This window comes from Natator depressus, chromosome 24 (genome assembly GCF_965152275.1).
Source record: "Natator depressus isolate rNatDep1 chromosome 24, rNatDep2.hap1, whole genome shotgun sequence".
Taxonomy (NCBI): domain Eukaryota; kingdom Metazoa; phylum Chordata; order Testudines; family Cheloniidae; genus Natator; species Natator depressus.
In genome coordinates, this window is record NC_134257.1 from 531,028 (window position 1) to 554,792 (window position 23,765).

At 59.7% G+C, this 23,765-nt stretch overlaps 1 protein-coding gene across 1 annotated transcript; it reads right to left on the bottom strand.

Moving 5' to 3' along the window:
• Positions 1-3,775: 3,775 nt before the first annotated feature.
• Positions 3,776-12,378, bottom strand: MTX1 (metaxin 1). Its single transcript, XM_074938777.1, has 8 exons — positions 12,251-12,378; positions 9,749-9,818; positions 8,860-8,939; positions 7,338-7,430; positions 6,558-6,740; positions 6,013-6,089; positions 4,868-5,022; positions 3,776-4,251 (listed from the first exon to the last, which is right to left on the bottom strand). The coding sequence occupies exons 1-8, from the start codon at positions 12,329-12,331 to the stop codon at positions 4,028-4,030; spliced, it is 963 nt and encodes a 320-aa protein (XP_074794878.1). The 5' UTR covers positions 12,332-12,378; the 3' UTR covers positions 3,776-4,027.
• Positions 12,379-23,765: the final 11,387 nt, after the last annotated feature.

The window sequence follows — 23,765 nt, forward strand, 5'->3', positions numbered from 1 at the left end:
GCTCGGGGGCCAGAGGCAGCAGTAATGCCCCCCGCCCCCATCCTCCCCTCGCTACTTGGCAGTGGGAGAATGCAGCACATACTTCCAAAGTGATGTTATCCAGGGCGGCAGGGGTGGGGTGGTCTGACGTGGGGTGGAAGCAGAAGCCCGAGAAGGGGGGGGAGGTGAGTCATTCTCTCCTCAGGGTGAGGGGCAGGGCCCCTGCCAGCTGGGCTAGCAGCTGGGAGGCCCCAGAAGCAGCTGTCCTGCCTGCTGGGGTTGTGTGCGAGGAGGGGCATGCCCTGCTCCAAGTACAGACTCACAGTGGAGAGGCTGAGGGGCTCTGCTTGCCTTCAGCCTGGCCCAGGGCCCTGCGTCACTCCCTGAATGGTCACTCCCAAGCTGGCTGCAAAGGCGGGAGCGCAGGGTAAGCTGCGGCACGGCGCAGCGGGGGACCTGCCTGGGTGGGGTGCTGAGCTGTAGGGTCACCACATGTACGCCGGGGGGGGCAAGTAGCACCAAGCGAGTTGGGTGAATGTCATGCCCTGGGAAAGTACCTGTTACAGGTGCCCCTAGACCTCTTGGCCTTGCAAGCGGAGCACGGGGTAGCGCATTGGAACCTCAGCCCTCTGGTGCTGGGGGCTGTAGCCGTGCCTGCGAGCATGCCATGCTAGTGCCAGGCCATGCACGGTTCCCCAGCAGGTGCTCCCCACGCCCAGGGGGCTGCACTGTAGAAACTGGGGTGTGGGCGCTGGCTGACCTCGGGCTGTCGAGTGCACAGCAGAGCAGCTTCTGTCCTGTGAGCAGTGCCAGGACCTTGTGCCAGAGCTGCAGCCTGGTTGGCTAAATCGGAGGGAAACAGGCCCTGGCGTTCTCCTTGGGGCAGCCACAGCGCTGCCTCTAGGCATCCTGGGAGAGGTGCCACAGGGCAGAACAGGCAAGGGCTGTGTAATGCAAACAACGTCCCTTGCCAGCTGTCACCCAGGAGCTGCTTTGCCATATGGAGCCCAGGAATGTAAGAGCAGCTGGAGGAAGCCCTCGCATGGCCCCGCGAGCCAAGCCCCAGATAAGGCGGGTGCGGGAGGTGCAGCACGGGGGTTACAGGTAACATGAAGCTAGGGCTCTCCGTTAGCACCCCCACACACTCAGCAGCACTGCGTTTTGTCACCCTGGCCCTCCTGCCAGCACCCATGGTCGAGGCCCGGAGGAGCCTGGGTGCAGCTCCCCAGGAGCGAGCGAGGGGGAGAGAGTCCTGTGTGTACTGTAGGTGCAGCACCATGCACTAACTGCCTGCCCTCCCCATCTCACGGCGTCCCTGCCTCAGACGAGCGCTTCCAGCCCCTCATGCTGTGCTCTGCTGTCTTCGGGGCCTTGGCTGCTCGCTCTGGAGCTACACGCTCTTGGCAGCGCCAGCACCAAGGAAAGCCCCCGTCCTGGCCGGCATGCACGCAGGAATGCAAACAAAGCTGTCAGCACTGGAGGAATTTCTAACGTGAACAGGCCAGCAACTCCCTGCTGGCCCCTCTCAAACCACGGCAGCGAGACGGGGTAAGGGGGCTTCCCTCAGCTCCCACTGCCCGGGGAGCCAGCACTTCTTCCCTCCCGCTCAGAGAGCAAAGCCAGCCCAGGCTGCCTGCCACCAATAGTCAGTCCCAGCTGCTGGTCTTTCAGTAGCCACTGTGGGAAAGCATTAGTGGGGCTCAGGTCCCTCTCCTCCCTGCAGAGGTGAAGCACAAGGGCCAGGGTGGGGGGGGATAAACCCTGCTGCTGCCTGGCAGAGACACTTCTCCAGCCAGTCTGTGCCTCTCCAGGTGCAGCCTGCAGCTCTGGCCAGATGTTACAAACCAGTCAGCAGGGCTTCCCCAGGTCACCAGTCAGGCCCCTGGGCATGGTTGCGGCTCTTGGGGAGCGGGTGGTGCTGTCAGGGCTCTGGCAGAGGGGGCCCGAGGCCTATGCTGCTGTCCTTGGAGGTGTCACAGCAACGCAGGGTGAGGCGAGACCGTGCGAGGTCAGAGTCCAGCGGCCTGTGCTGAGGCAGCGTTAAGAATTCCTGCACCATCCCTGACAGGTGTTTGTCTATTACCCAGGTCTATTCCTGCAGTTCCTCTGGGGGCAGAGGCTGCTGTTAGTGACCAGGTAAAGGTCCTGTGTGTGAGCACTGGCCTGGCATTCTGGGTCTCTTGTATTTGGGGCACCAGAGTCCTAAAGCTGACAGTTTTGCAGTGGAACTGGACCTAGCTGGAAGTGTGTGGGGTGGGCGTAGAGGCCGGTCAGTCACTGGGCTGGGCTGGTTGCCCCCCCCATGCCCAGCAGCAAGGGCTGGAGACCTTCCAGGAAGCAGCATTCTGAGCCGTGCTGTAGCGCTGGGCACAGCTGTGCACAGCTGGACTTCAGCACATCTCCCCTGCCTGCCCCTTGGCTCTGCGCAGCTGCTGAGTAACAGGGGAGAGGACTGGAGCCCTGGCAGTCTTTGAGTCTGGCACCAAAAGGTGGTATTCATTTGGACTGTCAAATGTAGGAAGTAGGAAACTAGTTCCAGTTCCACACAAAGCATAGGACTAATGGAATTTTCAGCATGGCACGCGGCTAACGGTGGGCGCCACAGGGCTCCAGGCTGCGACCAGGGAGGGGACATTTGCAGCTGACACAGACCGATTAGCTAGCTAAGGAGTAGCTAAGCTGCGCTGTCAAGAAGTGCCAGGATAACGCACACTGGAGAGAACCACATGAACCCCTCATAAACCTGACCGGGGGCACTGTGAGTGAAGCGTTTGGGGAAGGCCCGGAGCATTACCATGGCCAGCTCAGAGCGGCTGGTCTGTGCTCAGCACAGCCACAGCAAACCAAGCCTTGGGCTGGCTAGAGAACAAGATGGAAACATCCATGAAAAGACTGTCAGGCAAAGCACTGGGCTACCCTTCCCTGGGTGCTCTTCCTCAACGGATACAGCGGGACAGACGGGGCCCAGAGACAAGCCGGGGAAGCAATCAGCGTCCTGGAGAGATTGAAACAACTGGAACCACTGGGTTGGGAGAGGCCGTGACTGAGGGAGAACAAACAATGAATAGGTGAGAGAAGGCAAATGGAGTCTCCTAGTTCCTGCCCTACAATACAAGACCCAGGCTCCTTCCATGGGCAGTTAACCCCAGGCACACCATGCTACGGGGAGGATCCGAGGTCTGACTGGACAGCAAGAGCAGCCGGCTGCAGATATCAACTGCCCTGCTTCAGGACAGGTGCTACCCAGTAAGTGACGTGGATTGGGGAAATATTCCCCCATGGACAGGTTGCGCCCCAGTGGCCCCTGCTCTCCCTGAGCCCTGCTGCTCTGACCTGGGCTGGCAATCTCAGGGCAGCTCCCTGAGGGGCTGGTTCTGGCTGCTGGCCCGGGCTAGAGCTGCCGGCAGGGCCAGGTCAAGAGCCAAGCAGTTAGGCAGAGTCACTGTGAATCTCTAGGCCAGGCCCCTCCACTTGCGGCTTCCCCGCCCTGGAACGGGGCAGGTTCTTGCGTGCGACACAGCCCTCAGGGACAGAGGGATGGAATCGGAGCTGGATGTAAAGTCAAAAGGATTCTTCCCGCTGTCTTGGGGGTAGGCAGGGAACTGTGGGGCAGAGCTCAGCAGGGACAGCTTCAAGCCAAGGTTCCCTTTCCATGCTGCTTTGTCCTGCACGCCCCCTGTGGGGAAGGTCTGCCCTGGGTAGAGATGGAGGGCCCAGCGCATTGGTCCACGAGGGCTGAGCAGCCCAGCGCTATGCAGGCTCTGTGCCCAGGGCTGCAGAGGGCAGAGAGACAGAGAGCACAGACAGATGCCCTTCAGGGGGCGCTCCGGGTTTATTAGTGGGGGGCAGACTGCTTGCGACACGGTCTAGAAATCTGGGCTGGTGTTTGCAGCAGCGCCGGGATCCAGACTGAACAAGGCCACTGGGTCCTGCCGGGAAACGGGGCAGTGTGCAGGAATCAGAGTAGGCCGTACCCAGCACTGTAAAAAAAAAACTGAGTTCAAGTGATACTGAGACGAGTGAGAACCAAAGCTCTGAGACCAGTGCCTCACTCCTCCTCCTCTTCCTCCTCCTCCATGGCTATTGGCCGGGGGCCGGCAGCCCCAGGAGGGCCCCGCTGGATGGAGATGATCCCGCTGAGGAAGGCGTAGCCAATCATCGCCACCAGTCCCACCAGCACCGACAAGATCTGATTGCGCCGTTTGTAGGGCTCCTCCTCGGACTCGGTCCCTTCAGAGGCAGACGTCTTGGGGGTGCTGGACGGGGCGTCCCCTTGCAAGGAAACGACATGTCAGAAACCCAGACCCAGCTGGCGAACTGTACCCCAGCCCAGAGGGCAGAGAGTGGGGGCAGCCTGGAAGAGCATAAGCATGTTACCCTCGTTCGGGGTAGGGAGGGGCACTGCTGCTGGGGAACGGGTGAACACAGCGAGCCCAGGGAAGGGTTGGAGCAGGGGTCCGAAAGCAGCAGGGGAAGAAAAAAGGGAGAAGCTGCCCCTCCTTTTCCAAGAGCCGGACAGGGGGTGCTCCCCACCCTCACCAGGCCCCAGGTACAGCCAGCAGGGTGTCAGGAGACGCCCACACCACGGCTGACACAGAGTGGTCCCTGTGTTACACCTGGTGGGAAGTCCAGTCTCTCCCCCCCCCCCCCAATCCCCTGGCAGCCAGGAGTGGAGCAGTCCAGGTGAGCTGAGCTCCTCCCCAAGGCACTGGCCCACTTCTCCTGATCTGCCACGGACTAGCAAGCCTCAGCCTGTGGCTAGTGGGGTCTGAGGCACGGTTCAAGCCTGTTTGCATCCCCCCCACATCTTTGTGACCTTATTTAAGTGACTCCAGCTGACCCCCAGCTGCCCAGGGCCGAAGGAGAGGCTGGAGGCCTGGCTCCTCACCTCCGTCCCAGGGGAAGTAGAGGCTGAGGATGGAGGAGCAGTAGTCACAGAGGTTCTGCAGGGACTTCAGGTGCTGCTGCAGTTTCCCGTTGGGCAGCTTGGCTTTCAGGAGAGGTGCCAGATGACTGAAGACGAACGCGTCCAGGGAAGCGGGGCTGCGGCACAGAGAGCTTGTGCTAGTGGCTCCTGGCCTCTGCTAGTGCCAGGGGCCCAGGACCCCAGGCTTTGGAACAGGCTGGCCCAAATTCACACCGTCACTAGGGTACAACTGTTGCGTGCACTGGACATGACCAAAATTACCTAGAGCCCTTGAGGCTGCTCCTCTCCCTGCTACTCCAGTCCCAGTGTGCAGGGAGCAGACAGGAGTGTGGGCTGTGGGGGGTGAGCCCAGCTATGCTCATCTTGGCCTGTCCCAGCAGACAGTGTTGCCAGGAGCTGGGCAGGGCTGCTGGCTGTGGGAGCTCACAACCCCTCTTGCAGGCAATCTTGGAGATGCCTGAATGCCAGAGGTGCTGGGTCACCAAAGGCAGGAGACGGCTTCTCTGCAAGCGCTTGAATAAGTGTCTGTCTCCTCTGATTCCTGCTCACCGCAGCTGGCTCTTTGGAAGTGAATAAGCAGCATATTCAGCCATTACCGTTTATAGCTTCATAAATTATGGGCCCATTAAACATGAAGCAAACAAGGCATCCATCTAATGGGCTAAAACTTCCTACGCAGGCCGTGGCTGAAGTGCTGGAACATCTGGTCCTGGCTCACAGGTTTATGGGAGAGGAAGGGGAACTGTCAGGACAACAGTGGGAACGGATGGAGCCTAATGGGACGCAAGTAACTGCCCCCTCCCCAAGGCCCTGCCTTCCATTAGAGAGACACTGTTCAGCCCAGCTTGCGGCCCCCCTTTCACTTTAATTGCCTCCGAGGTTTCTCTATAATACTCAGAGCTCTTTCAAAGAGCTGCTGAGGCCGGTGTCCTGCAGCACGCCGGGGAGCTGCAAGGAGATCTGAGACTTAACACCACGAATCCCTCTGCTCGGACATTCTGCTCCCAGCCACGAGTGCTGGGCAGGGGCATGAGAGCCACGTGTGGGCAGGTGAGGAAAGAGCCTTCACTTCCCCCACAAAGAACGTTCCTCCAAGAGCCACTTACGAGTCTCCAAAGAAGAACTTCTGGTCCCCGAGGCGTTGAGACAGGAGCGTCAGGCACTCCCGGGCTTCGCGGTACATCTACGGGATCAGGAGAGAAGCAGCCCCGGTGTCACATCCCCTCAGCACACGAGGTGCAGGAGGCAGAGACCCCACCTCCCCTGGCAAAGGCCATGTCCCAGGACTGAGCTATCTCCAATCCAAGAATGCCAGAAAAGAGAGCGAATATCATCCTTATTGGGAGCAAAGCCACTGGCTGACCTGCCCGTGCCAGGGACCGACTCTGGCTTCTGCATCACAGCCAGCGACCACAGAGCATTCTGGGGCTGGGCACAAAAGAGTTAAACTCAATGCAGAGACTGAGCCCTCAAGCACTAACCGCCCCATGGGAGCTGGCTTTGTTCTAACCTAGCGGGAACCAGGAGCATGCTCAGCAGCTGGGAACGGGGTGACCCCTCATGGTGCTTCCATCTAGGGGCAGGGTGATGGATTCCCAGAGGAGCCCCAGGCAGCCCTCCCAGCTGCCACAAGGGTAGCAAGCCCACTCACTTCCTTCTCCAGCTCCTCCTCGTCCTCCAAACAGCTGTCCCCCCAGATCAGCTGCAGCCGCTCCAGATGCTGCTTGTGCATGCGGCTGGGCAGGAAGAAGTTGAGTGGGAAGGGGATGGCTTCCGCATACCATTTCCGCGTGTGCTCCACATAGTTCTTTGCATCCACCCAGAACATGTGAATCTAGGGCACGAGGACAGCGGTGACCCATGAGAACTCGTGCAGGGCTGCTTTCTGCAGCCCCAGCGCAGCCAGGGGCGTGGCTCACGCTCCGCAGGCTGCTTTCGTCTCTCTCTGAGGCCCTGGGGAACTGAGGCCACCACAGGGCCTGGCTTGCAGAGTTGGCCTGCGGCTGTGCTACAGGGTTCATGGACCTGCACAGCCAGGTGCTGCATGACTGAATCCCGCTGTGCTGGAGGGCACGTTCCCCAGAGACAGGGAGACACTAAAGGGCTGAAGGGGCATTAGAGGCGACAGTGACAGGGCTGGGAGCTGCCCCGGGCTGGGAGCCGCCTCAGGCTGGGGACCCAAATGCAGCCCTGGCAGTGCCCTATAAGACACCCTGCTACCCCAGACCCTCCCACAGCTCTGTCACTGCACCATAGTCCCAACCCGCAGCTTCCACCCTGCGGTTCTGGGATCTGCCAATATGCCTCAGTCCCTCGCTGTGAGGGCCCGTCCCATTGGGCTGGACCCAGAATCCATCTGAATTGTGAACTAGCTAGCTCCTCCCATAGCAGCGTTCTGGGAACCCTTCCACTGGCCCACGCGAGCACTCACCAACACGGGTAGCAGCTTCTCCTCTAGCAGAGACACAAAGGCTAGCGTATCTGCCCCTTGCCTCGCAGAGAGATCATAGTCAGCGTTGTATTTCTACAGAGTAAAGGGAACAGTGTGAGGCCTGGGCTGGAAGTGGCGAATGAGCCCATCCTGTGCTCCAGCCACCTCTCCATAAGCTGCAGAGACAGACACAGCAATGCAGCTCCCATCGGGGTGCCGGGCATGACACGGAACCCAGGCAAGTTCCCTTCACAGACAGACACTTTTCCAGGCACTAAGTGCCATGCCTGGGTTTTTCCTAAAATGCACACGCTGATGCGCAGCCGACTCCAAGAGCCCAGGGGTCAGAGCTCGTCCGCCCGGCCGTTTGCTCTGAGGAGATGTGTTCCCTTTCGAGACCCAACTCTGCCAAAGCTGAACCCTGCTCACATGAGCCTGGACTTCCAGAGGCGCCCCAGGAAGCAGTATCGACGGGCTGGGGGGAGGTGCGTGGACAGGCGCCCAATGCACAGGCCTGCTGCCCTTGCAGCTTTCAAGGGGAGACTCCGGCCAGCCCTGCAGTGAGCGCTGCCTGGTGTATTTAACCTGGCTGGAAGCCTGCTCCATTTCAGAACACGCTGGCTGTGGCTGTGCGGCTGCATGACACAGAACAGGAACGCTGGGGCCAAGGCAGAGTCTGGGATGAAGGGTGCAAGCAGTGAAGGGGAGCGACTCCAGCCTTTCCAAGGAAAGTTGGCACCAGGCAGGCCTAGTTCCACAGAGCCGGGAGCAGCCTGAATAGTGGCGTGGCTGGCACACACCCTGGCGTCTGAGAGCCGCCCGAATCCACAGACTGACACCTCCCTCAGGCCTCAAAGGAGCCACTTGTGCTCCTCCCCACAGCTAGCCAGCCTCAGGCAAACCATCCACAGGGCTGGTACCCTACTTGCCTCAGCACTTGGGGCCAGGGAAGACAGGAGGGGAAGAACTGAATCTTCAGACACAAGTTCCAGAGAAAGAGCAACTTCGAAGGGTGAAACTAGCGCACAGGGACAGAGGGGCTTCTCTGACGGGGACCCTTGCATCTTCTGCCCTCTCCTTCATGACCACACAGGGGCCCTCTTGTGACAGGGCCAGTACAGATGTGCTGCTCAGGGGAGCTGGGTCAGGATCTGGGGAGCTGAGCTGGGCTTTGGCAGTTCTCAGCCCTCTCCTACTCCAGACTGACTGCAGGACCAGCCAGATTTCGCTGCATAGGTCCATTGGCAAGGCTCTGTGGCAACTGGAGACTTAGCTGCGTAACACAATGCTTCCACTGGCAGGGTTTTGCAGACCCTGCTGAGCCCCCTCCCCCAGGGATGCTTCCTACAGGCTCTCGGCTCCCCACCCACTGCAGCAAAGCCCTCACAGTTATTTCCATCCGCGGTTCTACTCTCAGCTTTCCCCAGCTCCCATCCCCCATAGGCCTGAGCTGCAGGTGGCAAGTGACTGTCTCCTCTCGCTCTGGGGCAGCAGGGCCTCAGTCAGTGTCCCCATCCCATACCTGTTTCCTGAGATGAGTGATGATCTGGTGCATCTGGGAGAGGACACCTTCCTCCTTTGTCTTCAGAGCAGGTAAACACCCTGAAAGCAGAGAAAGGGAATACAGGGGAGACCCTGCCCAGAGCTGCCCCTTCACAGGCCTCCTGCATGCAGTGAGCACCCCCAACCCCGTCTGCTCTCATCGGGGATCCTGGCGCAGGTGCCAGCATCACACGTAGGTTGCAAGAGATCCCTTTGTTTTCATGTGCCCCAGTGGTGCTGAGGGTTTCCGTGGTTGGTCTCAGTCCGCGCAGTGACTTCCTTTTGGAAGCCTGAACTGGTTTGGTGTTGAACAATGTGAGAGACTCATTCCAGGGTGAAATGGATTTTGCACATGGACAGCTCTTAACTGGCTGGACTTCACACATGAACTTTTCACGTGCCTAGTCCCTGCTGAGGAGTCTCCAGGCTATGCGTGGCAGACAGGATTCAGAAGTAACAAACACCATGTTGGGCCAGCTGGTCGCAGAGCTCTGCAGAGCTGTCAGCTCTGGCATGGGTTCTGGGCTGCTCTGACAGCTGAGTTCCAAAAGGGAGAATGTCTCCTCACCCCAGGGCAGGGCCATGGAGTCAGGAGAGAGGAGCTGTTTGTTTTCCTGCCTCCTTAAAGGAAATGGGGAAATTAAATGCAAGGCTTTGTTTAAAGGCAGTGCTGCCTAGTTCTGATGTTGGCTGTCCCACCAGTTTGCCTTGGGCACCTCATCATGCCTCAGTTTCCCCATCTGTAGAAGGGAGATAATCTCTGCCTACTTTCTGGTGGCTTGTGATGGCTCCAATAGTCGCGTGTGCACCTCATGTTTGTTTATTTCTATCCCCACATGCCCCTCCCCCTTTCTCATAGGCCCCTTTACCTGAGGGACTTCGCCATGGGTTAGTGACCTTGTGAACTTTGAGTGGCGCACCTGTGAATCTGGCATAGGTCTGGAAGAGAAGTGGAAGAAAGACTCAGATGGACATCTGTGTATAAATATTTAACTGTGCACTGGCTCAGAGTGAGAATGACTCCCGTGGCCAGGGCGCTCAGCTGGGACATGAGACCCAGGTTCCAGTCATGGTGGAACAGCCCCAGAACACCCCACAGACCAGTGGTTAGGGACCTCACCTGCCAGATGGGCAGACCCAAGTTCAAATCCCTTCTCCGTGTCAGGGGGACTGAACCCTGGTCTCCCAGATCCTGGGTGACTCGGCTAAAGATTATACGGTGACACCTCCTCCTCCTGTTTCTTGCAAGAAGCAGTGTAGGTGCATGGCTCCAGGATAGGGAAGTCCCCAGCAGAGATAAGTGCCTCTCTATGACCCAGATTTAGGTGCCAAATTCTCTTTGAGGGCTGGGCTTAGGCCAAACCCCTCTCCATGGCTTTGACTGCCTAGCTTAGGTGGCTTGGCATGTGGATCTGGACGCCAGGCCTCAGAAAGGAACCCTAGGGTGCAAAACCTGTGTCATAAGAACATAAGAACGGCCAGACTGGGTCAGACCAAAGGTCCATCCAGCCCAGTATCCTGTCTACCGAGAGTGGCCAATGCCAGGTGCCCCAGAGGGAGCGAACCTAATAGGTAATGATCAAGTGATCTCTCTCCTGCCATCCATCTCCACCCTCTGACAAACAGAGGCTAGGGACACCATTCCTTGCCCCTCCTGGCTAATTGCCATTAATGGACTTAACCTCCATGAATTTATCCAGTTCTCTTTTAAACCCTGTTATAAGTCCTAGCCTTCACAACCTCCTCAGGCAAGGAGTTCCACAGGTTGACTGGGCGCTGAGTGAAGAATAACTTTGTTTTATTTGTTTTAAACCTGCTACCCATTAATTTCATTTGGTGGCCCCTAGTTCTTCTATTATGGGAACAAGTAAATAACTTTTCCTTCTTCACTTTCTCCACACCACTCATGAGTTTATAGACCTCTATCCTATCCCCCCTTAGTCTCCTCTTTTCCAAACTGAAAAGCCCTAGCCTCTTTAATCTCTCCTCATATAGGACCCATTCCAAACCCCTAATCATTTTAGTTGCCCTTTTCTGAACCTTTTCTAATGCCAGTGTATCTTTTTTGAGACGAGGGGACCACATCTGTATGCAGTATTCAAGATGTGGGCGTACCATGGATTTATATAAGGGCAATAAGATATTCTCCATCTTATTCTCTATCCCTTTTTAAATGATTCTTAACATCCTGTTTGCTTTTTTGACTGCCGCTGCACACTGTGTGGACGACTTCACAGAACTATCCGCTATGACTCCAATTTCTCCTGATTAGTTGTAGCTAAATTAGCCCCCAACATATTGTATGTATAGTTGGGGTTATTTATTTCCAATGTGCATTACTTTACATTTATCCACATTAAATTTCATTTGCCATTTTGTTGCCCAGTCACTTAGTTTTGTGAGCTCTTTTTGAAGTTCTTCACCGTCTGCTTTGGTCTTAACTATCTTGAGCAGTTTAGTATCGTCTGCAAACTTTGCCACCTCCCTGTTTACCCCTTTCTCCAGATTATTTATGAATAAGCTGAATAGGATTGGTCCTAGGACTGACCCTTGGGGAACACCACTAGTTACCCCTCTCCATTCTGAAAATTTACCATTTATTCCTAACCTTTGTTCCCTGTCTTTTAACCAGTTCTCAATCCACGAAAGGATCTTCTCTCTGATCCCATGACAACTTAATTTACATAAGAGCCTTTGGTGAGGGACCCTGTCAAAGGCTTTCTGGAAATCTAAGTACACTATGTCCACTGGATCCCCCGGTCCACATGGCTGTTGACCCCCTCAAAGAACTCTAATAGATTAGTAAGACATGATCTCCCCCATGGCTTTCTGTGCTTCACCCCCCACCCCGCCTGCCCCCCGGGGGGAGCCGTTCCTTCTCCCCCGTCCCACGCATGCCCCCGTGGGCTCCCTGCTGGGCCGCCGAGGACCAGCCCCCCCGGGGCAGGCAGAGGCGGGGGGGGGGGGAGAGGGACCGGCCCCCCCTCGGGGCAGGCAGAGGCGGGGGGGAGGGACCGGACCGGCCCCCCCCCGGGGCAGGCAGAGGCGGGGGGGGAGAGGGACCGGCCCCCCCGGGGCAGGCGGAGGCGGGGGGGGGGAGAGGGACCGGCCCCCCCGGGGCAGGCGGAGGCGGGGGGGGGGGGACCGGCCCCCCCGGGGGAGGCGGAAGAGCGACCGGCCCCCCCCCCGGGGCAGGCAGAGGCGGGGGGGGGAGAGGGACCGCCCCCCCGGGGCAGGCGGAGGCGGGGGGGAGGGACCGGCCCCCCCGGGGCAGGCGGAAGAGGGACCGGCCCCCCCCCGGGGCAGGCAGAGGCGGGGGGAGGAGAGGGACCGCCCCCCCGGGGCAGGCGGGGGGTCCGGGGCCCGCTCACCAGCACGGCCAGACAGTCCGGGTCCACCGAGGGCAGCCCCCAGCCGCCGGCCCAGCAGAACAGCTCCATGGGCGCCGCCATCTTCCCGCGCGCCCGCCCCGGAACCGCACGGCCCGGGCGGCCCCCCAGACCCCGCCCCCTGAGTCCCAATACCCCCCCGTACCCCAGCCCCCGCCCCTCCGCCCCGCCCCCGTGCCCCAGACCCCGCCCCCTGAGTCCCAATACCCCCCGGTGCCCCCTGCCCCCACCCCCTGCGATGACCCCTGGGCCTGCCCCCTGTGCCCCAATACCTCCCTGTGCCCCCTTCCCCCCTGTGCCCCCAGACCCCGCCCCCTGTGCCCCAATACCTCCCTGTGCCCCCTTCCCCCACCCCCCTGTGCCCCAGACCCCGCCACCGTGCCCCAGACCCCGCCCCCTGAGCCCCAATACCCCCGGTGCCCCGCCCCTCCGCCCCGCCCCCGTGCCCCAGACCCCGCCCCCTCAGCCCCAATACCCCCCCGTGCCCCCTGCCCCCACCCCCTGCGATGACCCCTGGGCCTGCCCCCTGTGCCCCAATACCTCCCTGTGCCCCCTTCCCCCCTGTGCCCCCAGACCCCGCCCCCTGTGCCCCAATACCTCCCTGTGCCCCCTTCCCCCACCCCCCTGTGCCCCAGACCCCGCCACCGTGCCCCAGACCCCGCCCCCTGAGCCCCAATACCCCCGGTGCCCCGCCCCTCCGCCCCGCCCCCGTGCCCCAGACCCCGCCCCCTCAGCCCCAATACCCCCCCGTGCCCCCTGCCCCCACCCCCTGCGATGACCCCTGAGCCTGCCCCCTGTGCCCCAATACCTCCATGTGCCCCCTTCCCCCCTGTGCCCCCAGACCCCGCCCCCTGTGCCCCCTCCACCCCCCTGTGCCCCAGACCCCGCCCCCTTGTGCCCCCTCCACCCCCTGTGCCTCCGTCCCCCTACCCTCCTGTGCCCCCTCCAGCCCCTGCGATGCCCCCTAAGCCCTGGCCCCCAATACCCCAACCCCCCTGTGCCCCCATAATCCCCCTGCCCCTACCCTCCCTGTACCCCCATACCCCAACCCCCCATGCCCCCATACCCCCCTATGTCCCAACACCCTGACCTTCCTGTGCCCCCATAGTCCCCTGTGCCCCTGCGCCCTGTGCCCCAATACCCCACTGTACCCCCATACCCCTATCCCCCACACCTCCATACCCCCCTGTGCCCCAACCTTCCTGTACCCCCTGTGACGATGTGACGCAGCAGGGAGGGGGGAGTGTTGACCTGGGAATGTGCCCTGGGGACGGGAGACCTGAGAGCCTGTCACCTGAGCCAGGAGGGGGAGGGGGAGGTGACACCTCTGCCCAGGAATGTGGACGGAGGCTGCAGCAGGGAACCTGCTGGGTGGGTTTAGTTTCAGTTTGGGGCTGGGTGGAGGAACACAGGGAACCCCAGGGCTGGGGTCTAAGCTCCCTGCTCCCCCAGAAGGACTTCACTGAGGGGTCCTGGGTGTCCCCACAAGCTCTGTTTTGGACTGTGTTCCTGTTGTCCAATAAACCTTCGGTTTTACTGGCTGGCTGAGAGTCTCAGTGAATCCCAGGAAGAGGGGTGCAGGGCCTGGACTCCCCCACACTCCGTGACAACTGGTGGCAGCGGTGGGATCTACTGCACCCCGTGAACGGCGCTTCCTGCAGTAAGTGACTGGGGAACAGTAAAACGAAGGGGGATTGACGGGGACCAGGCGTGCTGAAGATTCAGAGAGAGACGGTTCCAGGGGGCGGTTAACCCCTGGGAGTGTGTGACCAGAGAGAAGGACTTTTGCAGTAACAGGGTCCCCCGGGGGATTGCAGCGAGCGGTCCCAGGGGCGGAGGAGTCTGCAGCTCGACCCTGGCAAAGAGGTGGTGACCTCAAGAAGGACTGGCACACTAGGGGCTTTTCCTGGAAACCGTGGACAGCTGCCCGGCCTGCGAGTGGCCAGCCGGGAGATGTACGCTAAACGCCTTAAGAGCGACCTGGTGGAGCTGTGCAGGCAGAGTGGGCTGCGCGTCGGGAGGTCCACCAAGGAACAGCTGATTGCCCAGCTGGAGGAGAGGGATCGCTTGGATGACCCGATCCCTGTCCCTGAGGGAAGCCGCCCGGCGGACGCAGCGTGGGCCGTGGGGCCTGACCAGGCTGGGAGGGGTCAGACTGCTGCCCAGGACACCCCGAGACCCTTCCTACCTATGCCTGGGGGAGGGGTTGTGGGAAGCCCAGCGAATACCGAGGGCCCCCTGACCCCAGCAGCCAGCAGGGGATCCTCCCAGCGGAGCTCCCCATCCCTGGAGCGGATGCGGCTGGAATGGGAGAGGGAGAGGAAAATGAGGGAGCTGGAGGATCATGAAAAACAACGTCAACATGAGGAGAAACAACGTCAACATGAGCAGGAGGAGAAGGAGAAACAACGTCAACATGAGCAGGAGGAGAAGGAGAGGGAGCGTCAGGAGAAGGAGAGGGAACGTCAGGAGAAGGAGAGGGAGCGTCAGGAGAAGGAGAGGGAACGTCAACATGAGCAGCAGGAGAAGGAGAAACAAAGACAGCATGAGCTGGAGCTGGCCAGGCTGAGGAGCAGTGGGGCCCCGGCTGCGGTGAGTGAGGGGGGACCCAAGACTGCAAGGAGCTTTGATAAGTGCTTCCTGGCCCAGCGGAAGGAGGGGGAGGACATAGATAGCTTCCTGACGGCCTTTGAGAATGCCTGCGAGCTGCACAGGGTTGACCCTGCCGACAGGCTCCAGTTCCTCACCCCCTTACTGGACCCCAAAGCCGTGGAGGTGTACAGCCGGATGACAGGGCCAGAGGCTGGGGACTATGAACTGTTCAAACAGGCCCTGCTCCGTGAGTTTGGGCTGACCCCCGAGATGTACCGGAGAAGGTTCCGGAGTCAGCGTAAAACGCCTGAGGTCACCTACCTACAACTGGTCAACAGGATGCAGGGATATGCCCGCAAGTGGACAGCGGGGGCCCAAACTAAAGAGGACCTGCTTGACCTGTTTGTACTGGAGCACCTGTATGAACAGTGCCCTTCCGACCTGAGGCTGTGGCTGGTGGACAAAAAGCTCGCGAACCCCCAGCATGCAGGGCAGCTGGCCGACGAGTTTGTGAACAGTCGGTCAGGGGGTAGCCGGGAGGAGTCCCAAAAGAACAGGCCCCCCCCGATGCAGAGAGAGAGTCACCATGGGGCCTCCCAGCGGGGAAATAGGGAGAACCCCCTCCAAAGGGGAACGCCTGGTGTCGGGCCCCTCCGACCCGTTCGAGGGGACCAACGTGACCTGAGCTGCTATCACTGTGGCCAGAGAGGCCACGTACGGGCCCAGTGCCCCGGGCTCCGGGACAAACTGAGCAGACCCAACCTACCCAGGGTTAACTGGGTAGGGACTCAGCTGGACGAGGGGCAGGCGACCCAGGAAAGGGGGGCTACCAGTTTGCCACCTGCTCAGGAGGGAAGAGTACCCCCAGCCAGCCCCGCCAGAGGGCTGGAGGCTCTGGACTCAGGGTGCTCGGTTTACAGGGTGGGTGCGGGGCTGTCCCTCCGGAGAGAGTGCCTTGTTCCCCTGGAGGTGGATGGGAGGAAGGTCAATGGATACTGGGATACGGGCGCGGAGGTGACGCTGGCCCGGCCCGAGGTGGTGGCCCCAGATCGGGTGGTGCCCAACACCTACCTGACCCTGACGGGGGTGGGCGGGACCCCATTTAAGGTGCCCGTGGCAAGGGTACACCTGAAATGGGGGACCAAGGAGGGCCCCAAGAATGTGGGGGTACACCACCATTTGCCCACTGAAGTTTTGATGGGGGGAGACCTAGAGGACTGGCCAAGCGACCCCCAGACGGCCCTGGTTGTGACCCGTAGCCAGAGCCGGCGAGGGGCACTGCGACCTGACCCTGGGGAGGGTACCACACTGGAGGCGCGAGACCCTACTCGGGTGGGGAGGGAGCGCCGAGGGGCACGGCTCAGAGAGGCTGCGGCCTCAGACCTGGCCACGGAGGGGGAACCGGGCCCCATCCCTTCCCCAGCCGCTGAGTTCCAGGCCGAGTTGAGGAAAGATCCCTCCTTGCAGAAGCTCAGGGACCTGGCCGACCTCAGTGAGGGACGGACCATGAGGAGAGGCTGCCAGGAGAGGTTCCTGTGGGAGAAGGGGTTCCTGTACCGAGAATGGGCTCCCCCAGGGGAAGGGGAGTCCTGTGGGATCAGGAGGCAGCTGGTGGTCCCCCAGAAGTACCGCCGCAAGCTCCTGTCCCTGGCCCATGACATCCCCCTCGCAGGGCACCAGGGAATCCGGCGCACCCGGCAGAGGTTGCTACAGAACTTTTACTGGCCCGGGGTCTTTACCACCGTCCGGCAGTATTGCCGATCCTGTGACCCCTGTCAGAGGGTGGGGAAGGCCCGGGACAAGGGGAAAGCGGCGTTGAGACCTTTGCCCATCATAGAGGAGCCTTTCCAGAAGGTGGCCATGGACATCGTGGGGCCTCTCAGCAAGACGACCCGGTCGGGGAAGAAATACATTCTGGTGGTGGTAGATTTCGCCACCCGCTACCCCGAGGCAGTGCCCTTAGCTTCCATTGAAGCAGACACCGTGGCAGATGCGCTCCTGACCATTTTCAGCCGAGTGGGGTTCCCCAGGGAAGTCTTGACAGACCAAGGCTCCAACTTCATGTCGGCCCTGCTCCGGTGCTTGTGGGAGAAATGTGGGGTCCGGCATGACTGGGCCTCAGCGTATCACCCCCAGTCCAATGGGCTGGTGGAGAGGTTTAACGGGACGCTAAAGATGATGCTGAAAACCTTTATGAACCAGCACCCGCAGGATTGGGACAAGTACTTACCTCACCTGCTGTTCGCGTACAGGGAGGTGCCCCAGGAGTCTACCGGATTTTCGCCTTTCGAACTGTTATATGGAAGGAGGGTGAGGGGCCCCCTGGACCTGATGAGAGACGAGTGGGAGGGGAAGGCCACTCCCGATGGAGAGTCAGTGGTGGAGTATGTCCTGACCTTCCGAGAGAGACTGGCTGAACTCATGGGCCTGGCCAGGGAGAATCTGGCCAGAGCCCAGAGGAAGCAGAAGGTCTGGTATGACCGCACGGCGCGGGCCCGTGCCTATGCCACCGGGGATCAGGTGATGGTTCTCATCCCCGTGAGAAAGAACAAACTACAGGCCGCCTGGGAGGGCCCGTTCAAGGTCGTCAAGCAGCTCAATGAGGTAAACTATGTGGTGGAGCTGTCGAACCGGGCCCACCACCGCCGGGTGTACCATGTGAATATGATGAAGCCATATTATGCCAGGGGGAATGTGGTGTTAGCTGTGTGTGGTCAGTGGGAGGAGCAGGGAGATGACCCTTTAGTAGATCTATTCCCTGGGACCAGAGCTGGTTCCCCCCTGGAAACAATCCCCCTCTCGGATCAGCTCACCCCTGCCCAGCAAGCTGAGGTCAGGGGGGTGCTGCATCCGTACCGACAGCTGTTTTCCAACCAGCCTGGACGCACTAATCTGACTGTCCACCGGGTGCAGACAGGGTCGCACCCGCCGATAAGATGCTCCCCCTTCCGAGTCACAGGGAAAACTGCTCAGGACCTGGAAAGAGAGGTCCGGGACATGCTGGCTTTGGGGGTGATCCAGCCATCGGCCAGCCCTTGGGCCTCGCCGGTGGTGCTGGTCCCCAAAAAGGATGGGTCAGTCCGGTTCTGTGTGGACTATCGGAAGCTCAATGCCATCACTGTATCGGATGCCTACCCCATGCCCAGGCCGGACGAGCTCCTAGACAAGCTGGGAGGAGCTCGGTACCTTACCACCATGGACCTTACAAAGGGCTACTGGCAAGTGCCGCTGGATGCAGATGCCCGGCTGAAATCGGCCTTTATCACCCCTCTGGGGCTCTATGAGTTTCTGACCCTGCCTTTCGGCCTCAAGGGAGCGCCGGCCACCTTCCAGCGCCTGGTGGACCAGCTCCTGAGGGGGATGGAGAGTTTTGCCGTGGCATATATTGACGACATCTGTGTCTTTAGCCAGACCTGGGAGGACCACGTGTCCCAGGTTAGACAAGTGCTGGACCGACTCCAGGGGGCTGGGCTGACTGTCAAAGCGGAGAAGTGCAAGGTGGGGATGGCTGAAGTATCTTACCTGGGCCATCGGGTGGGGAGCGGCCGCCTAAAGCCGGAACCGGCCAAGGTGGAGGTGATCAGAGACTGGCCCGCTCCCCACACCAAAAAGCAGGTCCAAGCCTTTATTGGGATGGCAGGATACTATCGAAGGTTTGTGCCTCACTTTAGCGCCATAGCCACCCCCATCACTGAGCTATGCAAGAAGGGGAAGCCAGACAAGGTGGTCTGGACCGAGCAGTGCCAGGAGGCTTTCCGGGCGCTGAAGGAGGCTCTGGTCAGTGGCCCAGTTCTAGCAAACCCAGACTTTGACAAGCCCTTTGTGGTGTTCACCGACGCCTCCGACACGGGACTGGGGGCGGTGTTAATGCAGGAGGATGAAAAGGGGGAGAGACACCCCATCGTGTACCTGAGCAAGAAGTTGCTACCCCGGGAGCAACACTACGCGGCCATCGAGAAGGAGTGCCTGGCCATGGTGTGGGCCCTCAAGAAACTAGAGCCCTATCTCTTCGGGCGACACTTCACCGTGTACACCGACCACTCTCCCCTGACCTGGCTGCACCAGATGAAAGGAGCCAACGCCAAGCTCCTGAGGTGGAGCCTGCTCCTGCAGGATTACGACATGGACGTGGTCCATGTGAAGGGAAGTGCCAACCTGATAGCGGATGCGCTGTCCCGGAGAGGGGGCCCCGAACTTCCCCAGGTCACTGGTCACAGTGACCCCGCTCAGTTCAGTCTCGAGGGGGGGAGAGATGTGACGATGTGACGCAGCAGGGAGGGGGGAGTGTTGACCTGGGAATGTGCCCTGGGGACGGGAGACCTGAGAGCCTGTCACCTGAGCCAGGAGGGGGAGGGGGAGGTGACACCTCTGCCCAGGAATGTGGACGGAGGCTGCAGCAGGGAACCTGCTGGGTGGGTTTAGTTTCAGTTTGGGGCTGGGTGGAGGAACACAGGGAACCCCAGGGCTGGGGTCTAAGCTCCCTGCTCCCCCAGAAGGACTTCACTGAGGGGTCCTGGGTGTCCCCACAAGCTCTGTTTTGGACTGTGTTCCTGTTGTCCAATAAACCTTCGGTTTTACTGGCTGGCTGAGAGTCTCAGTGAATCCCAGGAAGAGGGGTGCAGGGCCTGGACTCCCCCACACTCCGTGACACCCCCATACCCCAAGTGCCCCAATACCCCGACCCTCCTGTACCCCCCTAATCCCCCATGCCCCTACTCCCCTGTGCCCCCATACCCCGACCCCCTGTGCCCCTACCCCCCTGTATCCCAATACCCCCAAGCCTGATACCCTTGCACCTTCCCTGTGCCCTGCCACCCTGGAGACCGAATCCCCACCATCACCCCCTTGCAGAGGCCTGGTCTTTCTCTCTCCCCAGCAGACCCTGCAACTCTTTCTCAGCCCCCATATCTCCACAGGGCTTGCCTGTATCTCCCCAGGGACTTCCTGCGCTGGGCCGTGGGTAGAAATGAGGCATCTTCTCTCAGCGTTGCAAATTCCAAGGATGAATTATTTGTCACATTGGTTTTCTGTAGCAGCTAAACTGGGAATCTGCGCAGAATGGGTTTGAATGTGCAGCAAGTCGTAAAAGAGTTGGAACATTTTAGCTTAGTCCCCACATCGTAAACCTGCCACCCCGCCCTGTATGAGACAGCTGGTCAGAGCTGCTGGGGGGGTGTTTGCAGAAGGATAGCTGGTTGGGGGATGGTTTTTCTCTTGGCTCTGTGACCGATTCCTTGTGTGATCTTGTGCCATATAAATCTCCTGGGGTGGAGGTGGGGGGGAGAGCTGGTCTCTGCCTCTGTTTCCCCTGTGTGGAACAGTGATAATGATCCTCTCCCAAAATGACAGGTTTCAGAGTAGCAGCCGTGTTAGTCTGTATCCGCAAAAAGAACAGGAGGACTTGTGGCACCTTAGAGACTAACAAATTTATTTGAACATAAGCTCACTTCATCGGATGCGTTCAGTGCCACAAGTCCTCCTTTTCTCTCCCAAAATGGGGCTGCTGTGGCTGGTAAGGCTCTTAGTGATCCTCAAGTGAGCAGGGAATTGACAGCCATTTAGCACCAATTGCTGCAGCTTCGACAGCCCCCCGGGAATGGTCACAGCTTTGTGACAGATGCTCTGGACTGTGCTATGTCTGGTTACAGGCTTGGCCCAGCTGCCGCAGTCTTTGTGTTTACAATGCACTCATCATCATGGTATGAGGTATCCTGCGTGCAAAACTACTGTAGAGTTAGGAGGCATTGAAGAAGGCTCCCCCTGTCTCAGAGACACCATGTTTGTCTCTCACCCCTGGCTGCTTATCCTGTGAAGGCTCCAGAGGCAGCATATTGAGGCCTTGTACTGCTCCCCGAGCATCTCTACTGGCTACCGCAGGTGAAAGAGCCTCTCCTTCAGCTTTTCCTGCAAGGAAGAGTCTCCCTGTATCTCTCCCTGCCCCATCTCGACTCCCAGCTGAAAACCTCTCTCTCGTGCCTAGCCCACACCTCTGACTTTCTCAGTCCTTCAGCCGCTGTTCTGCTGTGCACACCGTTCTGGGGACCGAGGGTTTACAAGAGAGGCCGTAACGCTTGAAGCCTGTTGCACCGAAAAGTACTACCTGAAAACTGCAAACATGAAATAGAAGGAACTAATACCCTGACATGCATCTGCAACTGGGGCTCATCTCTGGTGCCAACAAAAGGCAGAATGGGTGCTGGATTTGCCACACTGAGCCTCGGCCCTTGCTGGAGAGGCAGCCTCGCCCCCCCCTCAGAGAACACGTGCAGGGAAAGTAAGTCAGCTGCGGCTGAACAGAAGTGAAGCAGTCCCCGAATCGGGGCCCAGGGCTCCCTGGAGATGTTGTTGTTAGAGAGGGAGATTGAAGGATTGCTAACAGGCCTGTTAATACCTGCGGGTCTCCCCTCCCCGTGCATGACAGGCCATGGGCTGAGTGGTGACACAACCCTCCTGCCTGCTCTTCCTAGCTCTCATTCCTGGAGAGAGGGGCGCTTGCATCACAAGGAGCATAGCTGTGTGCCTCTCCCTTTCCCATCATTTGTGGGTCCTCTGGGGCTGCAGCTGCCTGGAGCAGACTTTCAGCTGGGGAAAAACCCCAGAACAAGCTGCAGTTCTACCATGTTCTCTCTGGATCTAGTCCCCTGGGGTGTCCGTGTCAAGAGCTCCTGCCTCTGCCTCTCTAGTCAGCGGCACATCTGAGTCCCGCTCCTGTTCTTAGCGAGGAGGGTGGTGTGGGCCTGTCCAGACATTGGATGTTTTCAGGAGGTCGTGATGCTTGGATCCAAACCCACCCAGCAGCGCGCAGCCTGCGTTCCAGAGTGCATGTTGCCATGGAAAGAAAACAGGGGTGGGGGAGCAGCACACGCAAAGGGATGGAAAATCTCTGCTCTCTGTAATTTGGGAGAATCCAAGCAGGAATTCTAACTCCCCCTCCCTCTTTGGAGTCCCTGTTAATTAGGACTCGATTTAGTCTCTTGCCGCAGTAGATCGAGCCGAGCCACTGGCATTGGCCTGCCTGGCTGAGAGCAGGAGGAAGGGCCAGGGCTGGAGGGAGCCCACCTGGGCATGGCTCATCTTGTTGTTATGACGGCAATGGAAACAAAGAGTAAACACGGCTGACGCTGCACTCAGCGAGCCTTGGTGCGGCAGAGGGCTTGGCTGTGGTTCAGGAACGACCTTCCCGGCCAGCTGCGTGAATTCGCCAGGGAGCTCCTTGTGTCCCATGGGCCCCAGTCAGATACGGACACATCCAAACAGCTGGGGAACACTCCCCACACGCTGACAGGCAGGCATGGAGAGTCGCAGCTCTCGCCCTGCCAGGGTCCAGCCCCACTGCCGCATCCCCCCAGCAGGGCAGAGGGAGGGTACCAGGATGGCAGAGCAGGATTCGGGAGATCTGACAGGCTCCGCAGACAGTGAGGTGCAGAGATGGTGCAGGGCATGATGCTGTGGGAGTGGATGGGACACTGGAGTGAGGACCCTGCCCTCTCCCTCGGCGGGCTGGGGGCTCCAATCCATTGTGGCAACAACAGGAAATCAGACCAGTCACTTGTCTTTACTCTCTGTAAACCGACCCTCCCACACGCTGCCTCCAGAGTCTGTGTCCTGCAAACCTCTGCCATCCCCAGATGCCCTGATCATCCAGAGCCTCACTGGAAAGGACCCGTGTCACTGCAGGCCGCTCAGCGAGGATGCGCAGCCAGCCCCAGCTAGAGAATGGCATGGAACTATGGGTTTGTGACTCAGTCCACGGCATATCCCACTGGCCATCACCAGAAGCTGGGCCCTGGGGCACATGGATCAACGGCCTGGACTTGTTCTGCGACCCTCGCATGTGCGCTGCTGCCCGGGCCCCGTGGGATGCTGGCTGGATGTCCTGACCAATGGTGCCTCCCCATCCCCTGATCTATGGGTCCCCGCCTGCCCCACGCTGCATTTCCCTGCATTTCCAGAGTTCAGAGGTGAAGGAGCTTCCTCGATGACCTCGTTTGTTTTGTTCTGGAGCCTAGGTCGGGTCCTGAGAGCTGATTTATGCAGCTGTGCAGCTGCTAGGTGGCCTGGCTTTGCTGCCTCACCTCCAGCGAGGTCAGAGAACAACCTGTCTTGGGACTTAGGCTTCCCATGGAGAGAGGAGAGGGGACCCCCCCCACACACCCACCATGGCAGACTCTCAAATGCGTGGCTGGAGTTAAATCTCCTGAGTATCTGGCAGGCCCTGGGGCATGTGGGGGTGATCCCCTGTCTCTGGCAGGCCCTGTGGGATGGGGGGGGTGACCCCCTGTCTCTAGCAGGCCCTGGAGGATGGGAGGGGGTGACCTTTCAGGCTCTGGAGCTGCCCCAGTCACACACATCCCCTTTTCTCCCCTTCGGTCTCTGGCTCATGGGACCCCTGGTTTCTACTGCCTTCCCTGGAGCATGACCCCTCCCCACCTTGAACCTAATGGAGCAGTTTCTCCCTGCCTAGCAGCCTCTTCCCCATGGCCTTGCCCCGGACCTTTCCCGTGCCAACATTCCCTCTGCTTCTTGAGAGTGCTGGGCCCACAGAACCTCCCCAGGCCCAGGGAGGAGGGCAGGTTGTCCCGTTTGCAGGTGGGGCAGGTCGGCAGGATGGTTGGTGTCAAGTGTTGGCTGGGTGATGGTGTATCATGGGCCGTACGCTGCACTGCACACTCCCTTCAGGAAACCTCTCCCAGGGGTGCTCGTGCAAAGCCCAGTGTTTGGCTGCTCATGCAAAGAGGTGCACAGGGTCACTTGTGCAACGTGTTGCACTCAGCTTTCCAGCCCACAGTGGCTAGGAGCTGGAAGAGCGTGTCCATCCTTTGTTCCAAGTTCCCATCCTCCTTCTGGGGGCTGACACTGGGGCAGGGTACATGCATGTCTTCTGCACTCGTGGGCGCACAAGCAT

Coding starts and splice junctions, on each gene's coding strand:
- MTX1 (XM_074938777.1), bottom strand. CDS start 12,331: ATGGCGGCGCCCATGGAGCTGTTCTGCTGGGCCGGCGGCTGGGGGCTG. Junction 7,431..8,859: donor TCACTCATCTCAGGAAACAG/GTATGGGATGGG, acceptor TTTACTCTGTAG/AAATACAACGCTGACTATGA. Junction 4,252..4,867: donor CTACTTCCCCTGGGACGGAG/GTGAGGAGCCAG, acceptor TTTCCTTGCAAG/GGGACGCCCCGTCCAGCACC.